The sequence below is a fragment of the Pinus tabuliformis genome, chromosome 2_1, assembly GCF_031772625.1.
Source record: "Pinus tabuliformis cultivar Carrire ecotype Pingquan chromosome 2_1, CPIR1, whole genome shotgun sequence".
Classification (NCBI taxonomy): Eukaryota; Viridiplantae; Streptophyta; class Pinopsida; order Pinales; family Pinaceae; genus Pinus; species Pinus tabuliformis.
Genome location: NC_142299.1, coordinates 315,377,603 through 315,393,348, shown reverse-complemented (window position 1 = coordinate 315,393,348; position 15,746 = coordinate 315,377,603). Strand labels below are relative to the sequence as shown.

Here is a 15,746-nt window from a genome sequence, read left to right as displayed (position 1 = left end):
TGCCAAAGCCGCATCCTCTTCCTCTTCCTTCTTGATCCTGACCCCTTTGCTGCTACTTCCCGTCTTGGTCAGCGGTCTGATCTCTTCTTGACGAAGAACCACCCACAATTCTTCCCAATCTGGAAGACTCGCCCTGCCCAGTCTGCTTTGGACAAATGTCTCCCAATCCTTGGAGACTGTGTTAAGTGTGGTCCTTACCATCAACTCCTGATTCGGAGTGGCCCCTGTGGAAGTCAGTTGGTCACGGATCTCCTTCAACCGACCGAGGAAGACATCTATCTGCTCTCCCTTCTGCATCTGGTATGACCTTAGTTGATTCTCCAAGGGCATCTTCCTTTGCACGGAAGTATGCTGGTACAATGTCTTCAAAGTGTCCCACATATCCTTTGTCATTTCCTTCTCGACAATATGTGGGACCACATGATCCTTGACCCCATTAAGGATGATACACTTTTCCTTAGCCATTGCCTCCTCGTACCTTTCATTAGCTACTGAGTCAACTAGGATAGCCAACACTCTCAAGGTGAAGCCCTTGATACGATGTTTGTCTAGAATGGAAAAGATCATGGCCTTCTAGACCACAAGGTTGGACACTCCGTCCAGCCTGTCCTGATCTCTCAGCCCATTAATGGTAATCTCGCTGCTCTTCTGTCGACTCCTCCGAGTCTCTCTACTTGCCACCTAGAAGTTCTTGGTTCAACTCCTGCTGAGTCTCTCTACTTCCCGCCTGGAAGTTCTCATTTCGACTCCCCCTGAGTCTCTCTACTTCCCGTCTGGAAATTCTGTTCTGGACTCCCTCTGAGTCTTGATTTCCCTCCTGGAAATCCTTCTGCCAACTGTCAAGTCGCTCCTCTTTGATCGTCTGTGCAACTGCAATACTGATCCGGATTCCTTGGCTAGAAATCCGCCTTGGCAGTAACTCCCTCTACCTTGGTCTTGCCCTATTAGGTATTGTTCTAACCACAGTACCCCACCAACTTCGCTCCCGCAAACTGCCCACATCTTCCTTCGCCCCAACAACTGAAGGATTGAACCTCTCTGCCCTCCTCAGCCTCTGCGCTGGCCTCTCTCTAGCCCAAACTAATGACGCAGTCCCTCTACCTCAACCCTTCCTCTGTCGCTTCTGCAAGGATCAGCTATTGTCACTCGGGACAGCTAATTCTGCTGCAAATGCTCTACTCAGTTGATGCCTTCAACTCTCCTGTGATCTGCAACCACGCTCTGATACCATGTTGAATTTTCTAAGTCTATCCGTTAGAAAATTAATCTGTACTCTGCTTGGCTTATTTCTTCTACTTGTAAATTCCGAACAAGTTATTTAAAACATTTAAATACCGAAATAAACACAATACAGTCACAACATCTACAGATCATCAACTGAAAGAAAACAAGCACACAACTAACACCGTTATTTTTGGACAAATGTCTTCGAAAAAACCCAATGCGGGAAAATCGATGTAGCTATTCAGAGAGTTTATTATTATGCAGTATTTCCTTAAGTACAACTGGGTGCCTAACCGGCTCACCCGACAGAGAAAAATACACGACAGCAATACCTCTATATTCGAAAACAGGTATTCAGAAAACCTATCCCACGAAACCCTCTCCAGCACAACTGAAGCTCAATGTTGGCCCTCCTACTGACCTGCGTCAACCCCAAGACCCTTTGCGTCATCCCTCTGAGGACTGCGCAGCCTCTGGGACCCTCTGCGTCACTCCAATAGCCTCTGTGTGGATGACGCAGCCCCTCTGGCCTATGCGTTGTCTATGTTGGGACTGCATGGCCTGAATTGGCTGCTACTCTCGCTCTCTCTACTTCTACATTGGTCTCTCAGCATTGTCTCTACTTCTCTGCCCAGTACTCACTGCCCCTCGCTGCTGATCACTGATTCAAATTTGCTTAGCAACCCCGCTCTAGCAAAATGAATACTTTGGTGTGTTCTCCAACTGACCCTCAAGCCTCTTCTTATACTTTTCTTCAGCGTTGGGCCCCTATGGCTCTGCTCTCTTGCTTCACCTGCAACTCTGATACAATGTGAAAATTTGGAAGACCCAAATTTCTACTGCAACAACTGATTAAGTTTCTTCTATTTGTCAAATAACTGAACAAATTATTTACTATGTTCTACATTAAATATCGAAACTAATACACTGCAGCGTCCACTAATTAATTATATGTGGAAACAAGAATTGAGCAAGAAATAAATAGCACAAACAAGTGACACCGTTATTTTTGGACCAATGTCCCCGAAAAAAACCCAATGTGGGAAAATCGGTGCAGCAGTTGAGGATTTGTATTATTAAGCAGTAATTTTTTAATACAATCTTTGGATGCCTTATTGGCTATCCAATACAGAGAATCTGATTGACAAAGAGATGAGTGAGATATACCTCACACTATCATTGGTGATCAAACATTGATCCAGCCACTAAATGGCTAGCCCCTAGTTACCTCTGCACAGTGCCTGCACAATCACTGTGTTGCTCTTCGTCACAGCTTCTGGGGACTGCATCACTCCTTTGGCTGATCGATTTGCCTCAGGAACTTCAACTTTTGGCCCTTCCGGTCTCACACCCTGGCTTCTAGCTCTGGAACTCGATTCTCCAGCAAATTTAGGATCATCGGGCTTTGCTCTGCCTCTGCGTGGCCCTACGCTGCCCAGCGTGGCTCTGCGCTGCCTTTTCTAGATCTCTCTCTGCCTTCTCTACAATGTATCCCCGAATCAGGGAACTCCAACCAGAAACTATCTTTGCCCCTCACTACAAGAAATCACCTCGATCATTTCTCCAGCAACTGCTGTGTTGCTCTCTTCAGAAATCAATCTCTTGATCTCTCACTCGATGTATCTTCTAAATGCCCCTCAAGCCTCTTCTTATAATCCTTTTGTTGAGAACCAACGGCCCAGATTAGATCCTAATCAATGGCTCAGATCATTTTGGCTCGATCCTCGTCTTCTTCTAGAATTTTCACCCACAGTTAGATTAATACCCTTTAATTATTTTAATTTCCTAAGTTTAGACTTAGGCACCCATTAAAAATAATTAATTATTTTAATAAAACTGATTCCAAGTGGAATTTCCCAAAACGCTTTCTACGTATTGTGCGATACCTGTGTCTAAGCCTCCCCACAAATTTTGAGACTTAGAGCACATCCGATGCTACCAGAAATCAACGCTTTAGTCTGGACCAACATGGGGTGTGCAAAGGATGTGCACTTGACAAGAATGTCAAGGCATCTTTCCCTAGTAGTGAGACTCAATCCAAAGGCATTTTGGATCAAATCCATTTTGATTTAGCAAGGCCTATGTCTTTATCTTCAATAAAGGGCGCATCTTAGTATGTGACCTTCATTGATGACTTCTCCAGGAAGACATGGATCAACTTCATGAAGACCAAGGGTGAGGTATTCAGTGATTTTAGAGCTTTCAAAGCTCAAGTGGACAACATGACAAGAAGGAAGATCAAGGTGTTGAGGACAAATAACGAGGGTGGATACACCTCTAATGGGTTCACTAATTTCTACAAGGAGTAAGGGATCAAGAGGGAGAAGAAAGTGGCCTACAACCCGCACCAAAATGGGGTTGCAGAGAGAAGGAATCAGCCTATCATCAATGCGGTGAAGGCCATGATCCATGATTAGAGTTTACCGGTATTTTTGTGGGTTGAGGCATGCAACACAATTGTGTATTTGCATAATAGGAGCCCGCACTGGATTCTGGAGGATAAGACACCGAAGGAAGCATTCACAAGTAAGAAGCCTAAGATAGGACATCTCATGATATTTAATTGTCCAATCTACATCCACATACCTGTCGAAAAGAGGACAAAGTTGCAGCCCTCTGGTGAGAGGGGCATTCTGGTGGTATAAAGTGAGGATTCGAAGGCTTATAGATTCTTCCTAATAGATCAACAGAAGACAGTGGTGAGTTGATTCATCAAGTTCGAGGAGAGCCTGGCAACTAGGAAATCTTAGGACCTACTAGCAATTGCAGAGGGGTCTCAAGAGGAGGAACCAAAGGAGGAGCCAAGAGAAAAAACTTCCAGTAGCAGATATACCCAACCCTCAGTGTAGGAGGAATAGTCAACTCCTTCAAAATCAATTGGTAGGCCAACGTGGGCAAAGCAGACCTTTCAGGATGCTCAGAAGCATGTTGAGCCTCCCAATACCACTTCCAGGGAGAGCAAACCTCCGCGGAAGTTTATGATGTACATGGCTTTGATGACAAGCATCATAGACTCGGAGCCTTCCATCTTTGAGGAAGCAACCAGTCAGCAAGTGTCAAGAGATGCCATGGTGGAGGAGCACAACTCCATCATGAAGAATGATGTTTGGGAGATTGTGTCGAGAACAAAGAGGAAGTCAGTTGTGACTGCCAAGTGGATTTACAATGTAAAGCATGCAGTAAACAAATACAAGGCCAGATTTGTGGCTCGTGGGTTCTCTTAGAAAGAGAGTAAACTACGAAGAGACTTTTTCTCCCATAGCCAAATACTCCTCTATTCGAGCAGTTCTTTCAATAACTTCTGAGATGGGATGGAGCATCCACCAAGTGGATGTGAAGATTGCCTTGCTCAATGGCATCATTGAGGAAGAAGTCTACATTGAGTAGCCGCAGGGGTTTGAGGTCCATGACAAGGAAATGCATGTATGCAAGCTTAAGAAAGCCTTGTATGGACTCAAACAGGCACCCAGGGCCTAGTATGCTAGGATTGAAAGTTATTTGCATGGCAAAGGCTTCGCCAAGAGTGAGACGAATCCCAACCTATACTTCTTGTTGGTTGGATCTAAGCCCCTCATTTTGGTGTTTTATGTGGATGATCTCATTCTGACATGTGCAGTGAGATTGATTGTAGGTGAAGGATATCAAACCGATGCATTACTTTCTAGGACTTGAGGTTTGGTAGAAAGCAGGAAAGATCTTCCTCAGAAAGGGGAAGTACACTATGGAGATCCTGAAGAGATTTAGGATGGAGGACAGCAAACCAATGGCCACTTTGATGATGACCAACCTGCATAAGATTGGTTCTTCAATTTCAGATTTGGCAGACACCAGACAGTATAGGCAGTTGATTGGCTCGTTGATGTATTTGGTCAACACTTGACCAAACATCAGCTTTGTTGTTAACACCTTGAGCCAATTCATGGTGGAACCAAGGAAGTTTCACTAGGTTGCAGCAAAGCACGTGCTCATATATTTGCAAGGCAACATAGGATATAGATTGCAATAACTTGGTGGAGATTGTGTGAGGTTGCAAGGGTACTCAAATTTAGATTGGGAAGGTGGTGATACAGATCGGAAGAGCACCTCTAAGTGTTGCTTCGATTCGGGGTCAACAATCATTTCCTAGTTCAGTAGGAAGAAAACCTCAGTAGCACTGAGTTCAATTGAGGCAAAGTACATGGTGGCTAGTCTAGCTAGTTGTGAAGTCATTTGGCTTCGCAAGCTACTCACAGGATTGTCTGGTTAGAAGCTTGAGCCAACAGTGATCCACTGCGATAAATAAAGTTGTATCAAAATCTCGGAGAATCCAGTGTTTCATGATAGATCACAACACATTGAGATCAGATACCACTTCATCAGAGACAGGGTGTTGAAGGGAGCAATCAAGCTCCAATATATTCCTACAAAGGAGCAGTTGGCAGACATTTTCACTAAGCCCTTCGTGAAGGGCGAGTTCATCTGGTTTCAAGACAAGCTTGGAGAGGTGGAGGATACCTTCCTTGCTGAGAGGGAGTGTTAGTGTTTGTAGCTTGACGAAATGAATGCTTATGTTCTAATTACAGTGATGTTAAGCATTCATTGATCATTTAATTTATCAACCAAAGGTCTACTTGACTTACGAGGCTCTCGGTGTTGTATACACAAGCATCAAAGTCCCTACCAATCCTATGTGCAAAGACCTGAAAAAGGAAATATACCAATGATGTGGAACCTAAGTCCTATCAGAGCCTAACTTCTCTACCTTGGTCTAGTCATGTGGTGCCTTATGTATCAAAATCTTAGTCCAATACTCAGCTCCAAGTCATTGTTCCTATTGGAGCTAAGCACATCTGTAGGGCTACGGTTTCGTAGCAACTACTATTGATTTCGTGGCACTACTTCTAGTTTCACAACAACTATTATTGGTTCCGCAATGGTTGGATCATCGCCCTTCACACTTGAAAATCAAAACAAGGGCCAAGAAAAGTACAAGAAAGAAATGCAATAAACTTTAACACGCTGCACAAAATGAAAATAGCATACACTGCATGAATTAACTAAGTCAATTCTCACTAGTCTGCAATTGAATTGAAAGTTGAAACACACAACTTGCAAGAAACAGATACAAAACTTACAAGAATTAAACACACAACATGTAAGAAGTAAACACAGCACAAGACATTACCTCAAGTGGGCCCAACTCAGGGTTTGGCCTGCACCTAAGAACTCATGAATTCACCAACGCAACTTCGATAAACAATCCAATGCATCCACAGGTAGTATTTATATTAAAAGTAATCAAAATTACTATATTGTGAGGTAGTGCGTGAACTATACTGTAATTTTGATTACTTTTAATATAAATCTTGCCCACGAATGTGTTGGCTTGTTTACTGAAGTTGTGTTGGTGAATTTGTGAGTTCCTGCGCGAAGGTCTTGTGCTATGTTTACTTCTTGCACACTGTGTTTAATTCCTGTAAGTTGTGTATTTGTTTCTTGCAAGTTGTGTGTTTCAATTCTATTGCAAATTAGGTAGAGTTGGCCGAGTTAATTCATGCAAAGTGTGTATGTTATTTTCATTTTGTGCACTGTGTAAAAGTTTATTGCATTTCTTTCTTGTATTTTTCCTGGGCCAAATTTTGATTTTCAATCTCTTTTAACTTAGTAATCATTAAAAGAGGTAATTGTGTTAGAGTTGAAAATCATAAAGTGAAAACTCCAAAAGACCTAAAAGCCACATATTCACACAAGTGTAAATTACTAGCCTTTCTTGTTCACCGTCTCACTTATATTCTCTTATGTGTGCTCATTTATTGCGGGAGTTAGATGCTTGATTAGCTCACACTCTGATTTTTCATTTCATGTTGCATATAAACACTTGATGTCTTCATAAGAGCGACTTTTCATAAGGGTGAATTAACTCTACTTGCTTAACTTAATCACAAATTTCATGATTATGGATGAGTGATATTTTTAAGGTGCTAAACAATCATTTAGATCCATTGTTACATGTGCATTTAACATTATCTATGGTTTGTGATCTAATGGTTATTGGGGTTAATTAAATCTGAAATTTAATCCTAAAGAAAGTTCATAACTTGTAACACATCTCACATCTTTAAGAATTAATTTTGTGGTATATTGATGGTGTGCATTTCATGGTGCTATTCATGCTTCTTATGCAACCCTTCTTGAATTAAGTTTCAACACTTCATCAAGGATCAACCCACTTAGTTAAATCACAAATCATTTTGGATGCACTCATTCACTTCTAAGTGGTTGATCAAACATAAGAGAATGCATTGTTAAATTTAATATCGCATTTTTTACACTCGCTGCATAATGATGAAAAAATCCTACTTGCAAATCATTCATAGTTTATAATTTCCTATTATTTGGATGGTGTAATCAACCTCATGGTACAAAACTCTCCACTTGAGTTTAATTTCACAGCAAGTTCTCATGCCACTTGGAGAATTCAGTTCACATGTGCTAAATAACACATTAAGGATCCTTAATTCACATCTCCATTTGTTAGCTTTATTGGCAATTTGTTTATCTAATCACTTCACTATCTTACGGGTGTTATTAATTTAATGATCTTAATTTCATGGTACACTGTTGAGTTGGATCATTTCTTAAGCAAATCACACCTAAACTGCTTATTTCACTCTAGCAATTTACACATGTAACTAAAATTAACTAAAGCCTTATTTTTCATAACTAATACAATGATTAGGCTTAGTTAACTTTTAGGGATACCCTACTAGCCTAGGAACCTTTAAGGCGAGACCACTAAAGGTGATAGTGGGTCGTTTGCCTAGTAGTTGTGTTTGGGTTCTCACATCTTGTTCTTGGGACTTCTACACCAAATGAGAACTTTAGTGGTAACAAGGGGGCCATCCTAGCCAATATAGAAAATCTATGTTTCTTTCTAACTAATAATTGCCCCAACAGATTTTGCAAATGGGTCTAACCACAGTGTAATACCCTCCACAAATTGTGGAGGCAATTTGTACGTTAAAGCAAGTCAATTACATAATGGGCACAAAGATGTTGGTTGCCACCAAGCAAAGAAATTACTCTCATTTTCCCTTGCACTCTAGATACCTCCATCAAATAACCTAGAGAATTTGTTGCAATAACATAGAGATAAGGAGTAAGAGGGCAACCTCCCCAAATAGATTGTCACAAAAGAATAACATTATAAAGTACAGCATTCAAAAACCCTCGTCAAAGCTCACAAAAAGAGATTCTCCACTGCTATGATAGAAGGAGAAAAAACCCAAACAATCTAGCATGTTAAGGACAAAGTCCCATATAATTCTTTCATAGGCCTTATCAGAATCAATTTTAAAAAAGAGAGCCTTTTAGTGCATCTCCTAATCCCACTAAATATCTCCCCAAATAATTATAAGATTATCAAGAACATATTTATCCTAAATAAAGCCAATTTGCTCCTTCTGGACAATCTAGGTTTTGGGCTAACCACCAACTGTTAGTTTTTGGTAGTATCATACAGGTGTTCTAGTCACGACTTGTGTCAGAGAGGCTAAAAAACACGAGATCTCCAAAATCCAGAAAAGGTTTCGGGAGACAATGCCTAGAGACCACTCAATTAAGTTAATTGATCAATAACTAAATACTCCTTAAGTCTAACTTAGGAAAAGTGATTAATTAACAGCAATTAATTGAGAGAGATCGAGAAATCTCTAGAGACTCACACAGATCGAGTCTGAGATGATCTTAGTTGTTGATAACAATTTAATCATGGTCATTGGTGATCCAACAAAAGATTATAAGAGCAAGTTGATGGGTAGAGGAGAAGACACATAGAGCGAGAGGGAGAGCGAGTTCCTTGGGCAGATCAAGCTATCTAGTGCAGTGATTCAAGCCTCTTCTTATACTTTTCTTGTTGGTGATACTTATAATTAAATATTCCTTAAGTCTAACTTAGGAAAAGTGATTAATTAACAGCAATTAATTGAGAGAGATCGAGAAATCTCTAGAGACTCACACAGATCGAGTCTGAGATGATCTTAGTTGTTGATAACGATTTAATCATGGTCGTTGGTGATCCAACAAAAGATTATAAGAGCAAGTTGATGGGTAGAGGAGAAGACACATAGAGCGAGAGGGAGAGTGAGTTCCTTGGGCAGATCGAGCTATCTAGTGCAGTGATTCAACAGGAATAAAAGTTCGAGCCAGAGAAGGAAAGCATCAGAGATTGAGGGAGCAGTAGTAGAGAGGTAGGAGGTGGAATTTGATAGTGCCAGAGAGCTAACAAAAGAGAGGTTAAATTATTTCCAGAAAGAGGTCGAGCAACCAGAAACCCCAAAGCAAGTCCTGGAAAGAAATCATTTCAGTTGCTAGAGGCCGAGAGATCACCCGGAAGGCAAAGCCAATCATTTCCAGAAACAAAGGGAGATTGGTTGGCTCAATCAAAGTGAATTATCCAGGCCAAGCAGTGCCCATTTCAAGCAAAGTGAGTTTCCGGTGAGGAGTACGAGTTGGGCCAGAGAGGCCGAGATTATTTGCAGAAGGGAGATAATTTCTCCAAATTATTTTGCTCAGATTATTAGCTAGAGGATTGCCAGTTTGGCATCCAGATTATTGTACTCAGATTTTGTTGCTGCATAATAATAAATATAAACCCTCATCTGTTGCACCAGTTTTCCCTTCGGGCTTTTTCCGAGGACTATTAGTCTACAAATATTGGTGCCATTTTTATTGTCTGTGTGCATTTATTTTCTCAGTTCCAGCATTTTATTTAGCTTCCGCATAATTGAAGTGTGATTTATTCGATATTAATCAGAAAATTAATAAACTGCTAACCAATTAGAAGAGTAAATTCCAATTACTGCAATTTAGGGAAATTTTCACATGGTATCAGAGCATTAAAGATCAAATTAGAAGCCCAGTAGCAAGAAGGAGAAATTTTGTAGCTTCATAGGGAGTTCTGGGTAGAATTTCTCATATCTGCGCAAGCCACCGGGAAGAGCAAATTTGCAAAGGCAGAGGGTTCGATTTCCAAAATTGGGTTGGAGGAAAGTTCAAACAGCCTCAGAAGCAGAGATTTGCGGGCAGTGTGGTTGTTGGGAAGTAGTTCCAAAGAGCATATCAAACAGTTTGTTGAGCAGATCTAGATGTAGTTGATTTTGCAGCGGATTTCGCAGTAGCCAATCAGCGTCGGGTTAAAGAGAAAAGCACACAAGGAGATTTCCATAATTTCTCAGAGGGTTTCTAGTTCCAGGAAGGAAATCCGAGATTTCCATTTGTAGAAGGAAGTAGCAATTTGCCAGTCAGCCAATTCGAGCATCAGAAACAATAGATCGTGTGTCAAATTACGAAGAAGGACTTCCGGAAGGTTGAGCGAGTTGCCCAGTTGAGGTAGCAAGCAAAGTGAGTTGCCGGAGAAGGATTTTTGGAGGCAAATACGAGCATATTTGCACATTCCTCTAGGAGTGCAAGTAGCAAAGAGTAGACCCAGCAGGGAAGATAGAGATTTATGGCAGCAGTCCCAGTTTTTGAGTTTTTCACAAAGATGGCCTAAACAGGACTCTGAAATAAGGATAGGCTTGATGGAGCCTGTGACTATGGCGTCTGGAAAGCCAGAATGACTTTCCTTTAAGATAAGCATGGCCTGAAGACGTATGCAGAGAATGTTATAGCCATATAGCCATACCTACAAATCAACAGCAACTAGAGAACTATAACAAAGAGATGGCAAAGTGAAGAGGATGATTCTCGATGGAGTTTGAGATCACATAGTTCCACATGTCTCGGGCAAGAATACAGCAAAAGAGATGTGGGATGCCATCGCAAAGCTTTTCAAGGATTCCACCGAGAACTGGAAGATGTTTCTCAAGGAGAAGTTGAGGACTACAAAAATGCAGAAGGGTGAGAGTGTGACTCCTTATCTCACCAGAATTCAGAATGTCTGAGATGAGCTTGCAACAGTTAGAGAGACACCTTCTGATAGTGAGCTTGTGCACACAACTCTCAACAATTTTACCAAGGAGTGGGCAACATTCATTCAAGGAATCACTGAACGAGATCAACTACCAAGTTGGGATCACTTGTGGAGTGATTTCACACAAGAAGAGATGAGGCTTGCTCTTGTTAAGGGTACTACCAGTCGCTGCAGTAGTAAAGGACTAAATTTCTTATGCCACAAAACCTAGGCTTCCTATATCACAAAAACAAAAGAACAAGTGCTACCCCAACGTTTCTTCCACACCTTAATGTTCCATCTCTTCTTAGGGTAAACCATAACCCTAAGGCTTTCCTTGAAAAGTTGGTCTACTCCCTTTTCTATCCAATTTGGGAAAAAATAAATTCTTGTACTTTTTACATTTAGCTTCATTATACATTGTAGGATTTTCTCCTCTTTAGATTACACTAGATAGAGCTTATATCTAAGTCGCATCTTGGAACCCAAACATGGTGGTCTTGGATAAAATTAAAGATTTAAGAACACACTCCCTTACTTTCAAACTTGGCAACGTTCATAGAGGCAAATGTAGAAATTTTGTGGTTGAAACTATTCCATGCCCTTCACCAGATTTTTAAGTCATCTACCTTCTATGGATTTCTAAGCCTACTCTAATTGAGGAAAAGCTCAATTATAAATGGAATACATATGACCATGATCCACCTCATAAACAACCCATACATCTGGGGAAAATATTCATAAGAGCTAAGTCATTGGAGAAATGAGTTTCTAACCATGTTCATACCCATTCATCAAAGTAATAAATCATAAGCAAAAGAGGGGAACATACACCAAGCGCTTTATCCCTAATGAAGCCAATACAATGTTCGCTTAGCCCAAAAGTGATAGGACATTCTTCCCATAGACTCTATATCAACATGTATCATCAACTATCCAAGGATCATTAGGGCTCCATACTAGCATGAAAGAAAAGGAATCACAAGGACAAACCAAGTATCAATATCATCAAGTGAAAGCACAACACCTAGGCCATCAACCTATAAACCTGCCTGTGATAAAAATCACTAGTGTAGGTCTTATGCAAAACAAGGGTAACACCTTCGAAGAGGTATTTCTATTCAATCGTTTCAGTCCTGTGCATGTTTCTATTGTATATTAGGTCCCTTTATATAGAATAGGTGACCATAACAACTATGTCATAATAGGATGTTTAGTTCAACTATCTCCAATAATCTCTCCATGAATCATTCAACTTGATTTTATGAAATCCTCATCCTAACTCTTTCACTGTCCTCATTTCTTTTTGCACATAAACTTTTATCCATACTTTATTAACATATTATAATGTTAGCTTTCTAATATCCAGCTGCTAATTTAATAAAAATTATGTAATGAAGAAACCGAAAACTGAAATCCAAACACTTTTAATAAATATGCTGAGTATTCTAACAAGCAGCAGAATATAAATTCACGAAGACACAAGCACACAATAAACAATACGCCAGAAATCACCCAGGAAACTGGGGAAAACCTGCCAACTTGTGTGTTTCTATTATTGTGTTCAGCAAAGATCTCAAATAATTATTACAAATCAGAGGGAAAAGTTTCCCTTCAATTCGTTGTTCCTCAACACACTGATTTGTGCACTTTTATCCAACTCGACCTCCCTGTTTGTGCATTTGTTACAGCTAACTCAGCCCTCCTGTCTGCACAGTTGTTACAGGCTCTCAGCCCTCCTGTGCAAGGCAAACACGGCCCTAGAAACTAAGTATGTTGGCTGAAGAATTTGTTGAGGCTATTCGGCCTCTCTTTCTACCCTAACACTCTGATCTGGAAACCCTTATTCACTGAGCTAAAACATACAAGTTTCTAGTGCATAATCGTATGCCAAGTCTGCACCCTTTCTCTCCATATAAAGTCGACTTGGCCTTCCATCTTCCACGAATGGCTGAGATTAAATCCCAATGAACAGCTGAGATCAATTCTATTTTTGACTATAGGAAAATTTTCCCAAGTCAAAATAAGAAAAGTAAACTGCACCTTAGCTTCATTTGCGGGTCTCTTTGCCAAATTTAACGCACTTCTAAATTTAGCAGAACCCTTCCATCTATAATTCGGATTCCAATTAACATACAGTGCATCCATCATATATCACAAGTAGGAGTTAATTGTTCACATTCTTCAAAAAATAAGCATACAACATTTGTCACTTCTATTTAACATGGAAACATAAAATCAATATGGAATTAAGAAACTTTGGAACAATTTGACATGATTTCAAGTCTTACCCAAAATGCTGCAGTACATAAAAATAAAAAGAGCATGGAATATGTAAACCACCCATACAGCTGACTATTACCACTCATTGTCAAGCGAAGTAAACTGGATCTGTAAAATAGCGAGCCAGAGCATGAATGATGAGAATTAAAAGAAAGAATTAGTAATCAGCATGAGAATAAAAAACCAGATATTTGAGATTGTGAAAAGAGAAAAGCTGCTCTTCCAGCTAAATTTACCAAGAGTGACATACAAAGATTTGGCAAATAGAACAGAATGAGATCCAACCGCACCAGAAACAATCGCATAAGAAAGAGGAAGCAGTTGATGCCAATAGGATCTGACATTGTCTCTTCCAAATACTGAAATCAGTATTTCCCCTCTTCTGCATGATAAAGTAACATCTGAAATCAATCCTTCATTTTTTCTAAAAAATATGCACTCACACTCACAGCATATCCCATAGTTAAGATTTCATAATGCAGCTATAAATAGGAAATCTCACATGGTGTTCCTTCAGCATTTACTATTTTAGGGACTTTTTCAAATGTTTAGTCACAAATAATCTTGTGCGTTTCCAATAAAAAAAGAATAGTAGAAATTATGTCATCCAATTTTAATTTGTTGTGAAAGTAATTGTTTACATGTCCAAAACATAAGCAAAGTAATTCATTACAACTACAGTAAAACATGTAGTCAATAAGTTGGAAAAATCATAAAATATTTTTCTATTAAAGGACAGAATTCTGAGGAAAAGATTGAGTTTGATGTTAACTGAGACTCACCATCAAGATTCAGGATGGTGGAAAGTGAACTTTGACAAGAGATCTCAAGGAAATCCTGGCAATACTGAATGTGGTTGGATGATTGCAGATAACTTGGGAGTGGCCATAATAGATTTTTGTTAAAATTTATGGAAGGCTACAAACAATCAGGAAGAAATGAATGGGCTCATCAGAAGCCTATAATTAGTCCTTCCTCTCGATATCTAAGGAGAGAACAAAGGATTCTCCCTGCCCCAAAGCAAAACAGTTGCAGCAAAATATCAACTTAATGAGCAAGAAGATTATCCAAATTTGATAAGGAAAAGAAAGAAGATCTTTATTTTAGCCTCGGAGATTTTGAGGAACTTATTTTCCAGTTTGGAATTTGGAATCTGAAGGAAACTCAAAATGACCAGGAATATTACAACAAAATCTAGCAAACCGACAGGATGTGAAGTCCCAAGCATCAAGGGGCTAGTCTTGTGCAACTCGAGAAGGCTACCCACTATGACCATGGTAGATCTTCCTCTCATTTCTGGTAGCGCTTCTCTTACTCAAGGGGGACTTCCCTAAGAATAGGATTGCTAAGGCTATAAAGTGGAAGCACAAGGTGACTTAGTGAAGAGTAAACCTATGCAAAACGAAGGATGTAGTATACTGGAATAATGAGGGTGTGAGAAGGAAAGATGAGGTATAAACCCCAAGATGAAGTGCCTAATCACACCTTCAGCAAATGGAGTCAAGGAAGCATCGATCAAATAGATAAAGTGCATGAAGATGTAAGGCGTTATGGGCTACTATGCAAGCCACAAACCAGCATTAACTTGCTGAAACCTAATGCGGAAATTTGTCCCTGGAGCTGGGTGTGGTATTCAAATTCAAAATGCTTACATGAAGGTCATGCCATATCATCCAAGCAGCAACTATGTTTATTTGGTGTAAGCTAGATGCAACAACAATAATAATAAGAGGGTTTAAATTCTCACTTTACATTATCCAAATGAACATGGTTCATTACAAGTCCTTCACATCAACAAAACAAGGGTTTCCTACAATAGAAATCAATATATGAATACATTTTGAATACATTACAATCATAAAGCTTCACTATAAAGATGCTATAACTCCAATATTCCATTCAAGCTCCAAGCATAGGATGTACAAATGAAGTTCAAGGAGAGAGCTCCTCAATTCCCAAAAGTCTCAACAACCATTGCAATGGAGAGAAAGTTCATCTTTATATGGGGAGTCCTTTCCCTCATATAATAAACAAATATTATAACTAAAACTATGATAAGTCAAACAAATATTATAGAATTGGCGTAGTTAGATCCTTCCTCAATCGATGGTCAAGCATGTCACAATATTGGACACAAGGCTCTCAAGGAGAACTCACCCTCATCCAAAAATGGAAAAGAGATACATCAAAGTCTCTAAGAGAGGGTGTACTACTAAGAATAGACATGATAACTCGCTCAACATGCAAAAAGTCCCACAAAGTACTCACCCTCCAAGAATAATGTTCAGCCTAGTAGGAGAATGCTCCA

At 39.9% G+C, this 15,746-nt stretch overlaps 1 protein-coding gene across 3 annotated transcripts in view; it reads right to left on the bottom strand.

The window, feature by feature from the left end:
• The window catches only part of LOC149200116 (magnesium transporter, putative (DUF803)), a 173,421-nt gene that overhangs the window by 83,318 nt on the left and 74,357 nt on the right, over positions 1–15,746 (bottom strand). For all 3 annotated transcript variants that reach the window (XM_089402595.1, XM_089402596.1, XM_089402597.1), the window contains 2 exons: positions 13,689–13,820; positions 13,447–13,546 (listed from right to left, as the gene is read on the bottom strand). In XM_089402595.1, the coding sequence (XP_089258721.1) occupies positions 13,447–13,546; positions 13,689–13,820 (232 nt within the window). The remainder of the gene's footprint in view (positions 1–13,446; positions 13,547–13,688; positions 13,821–15,746) is intronic.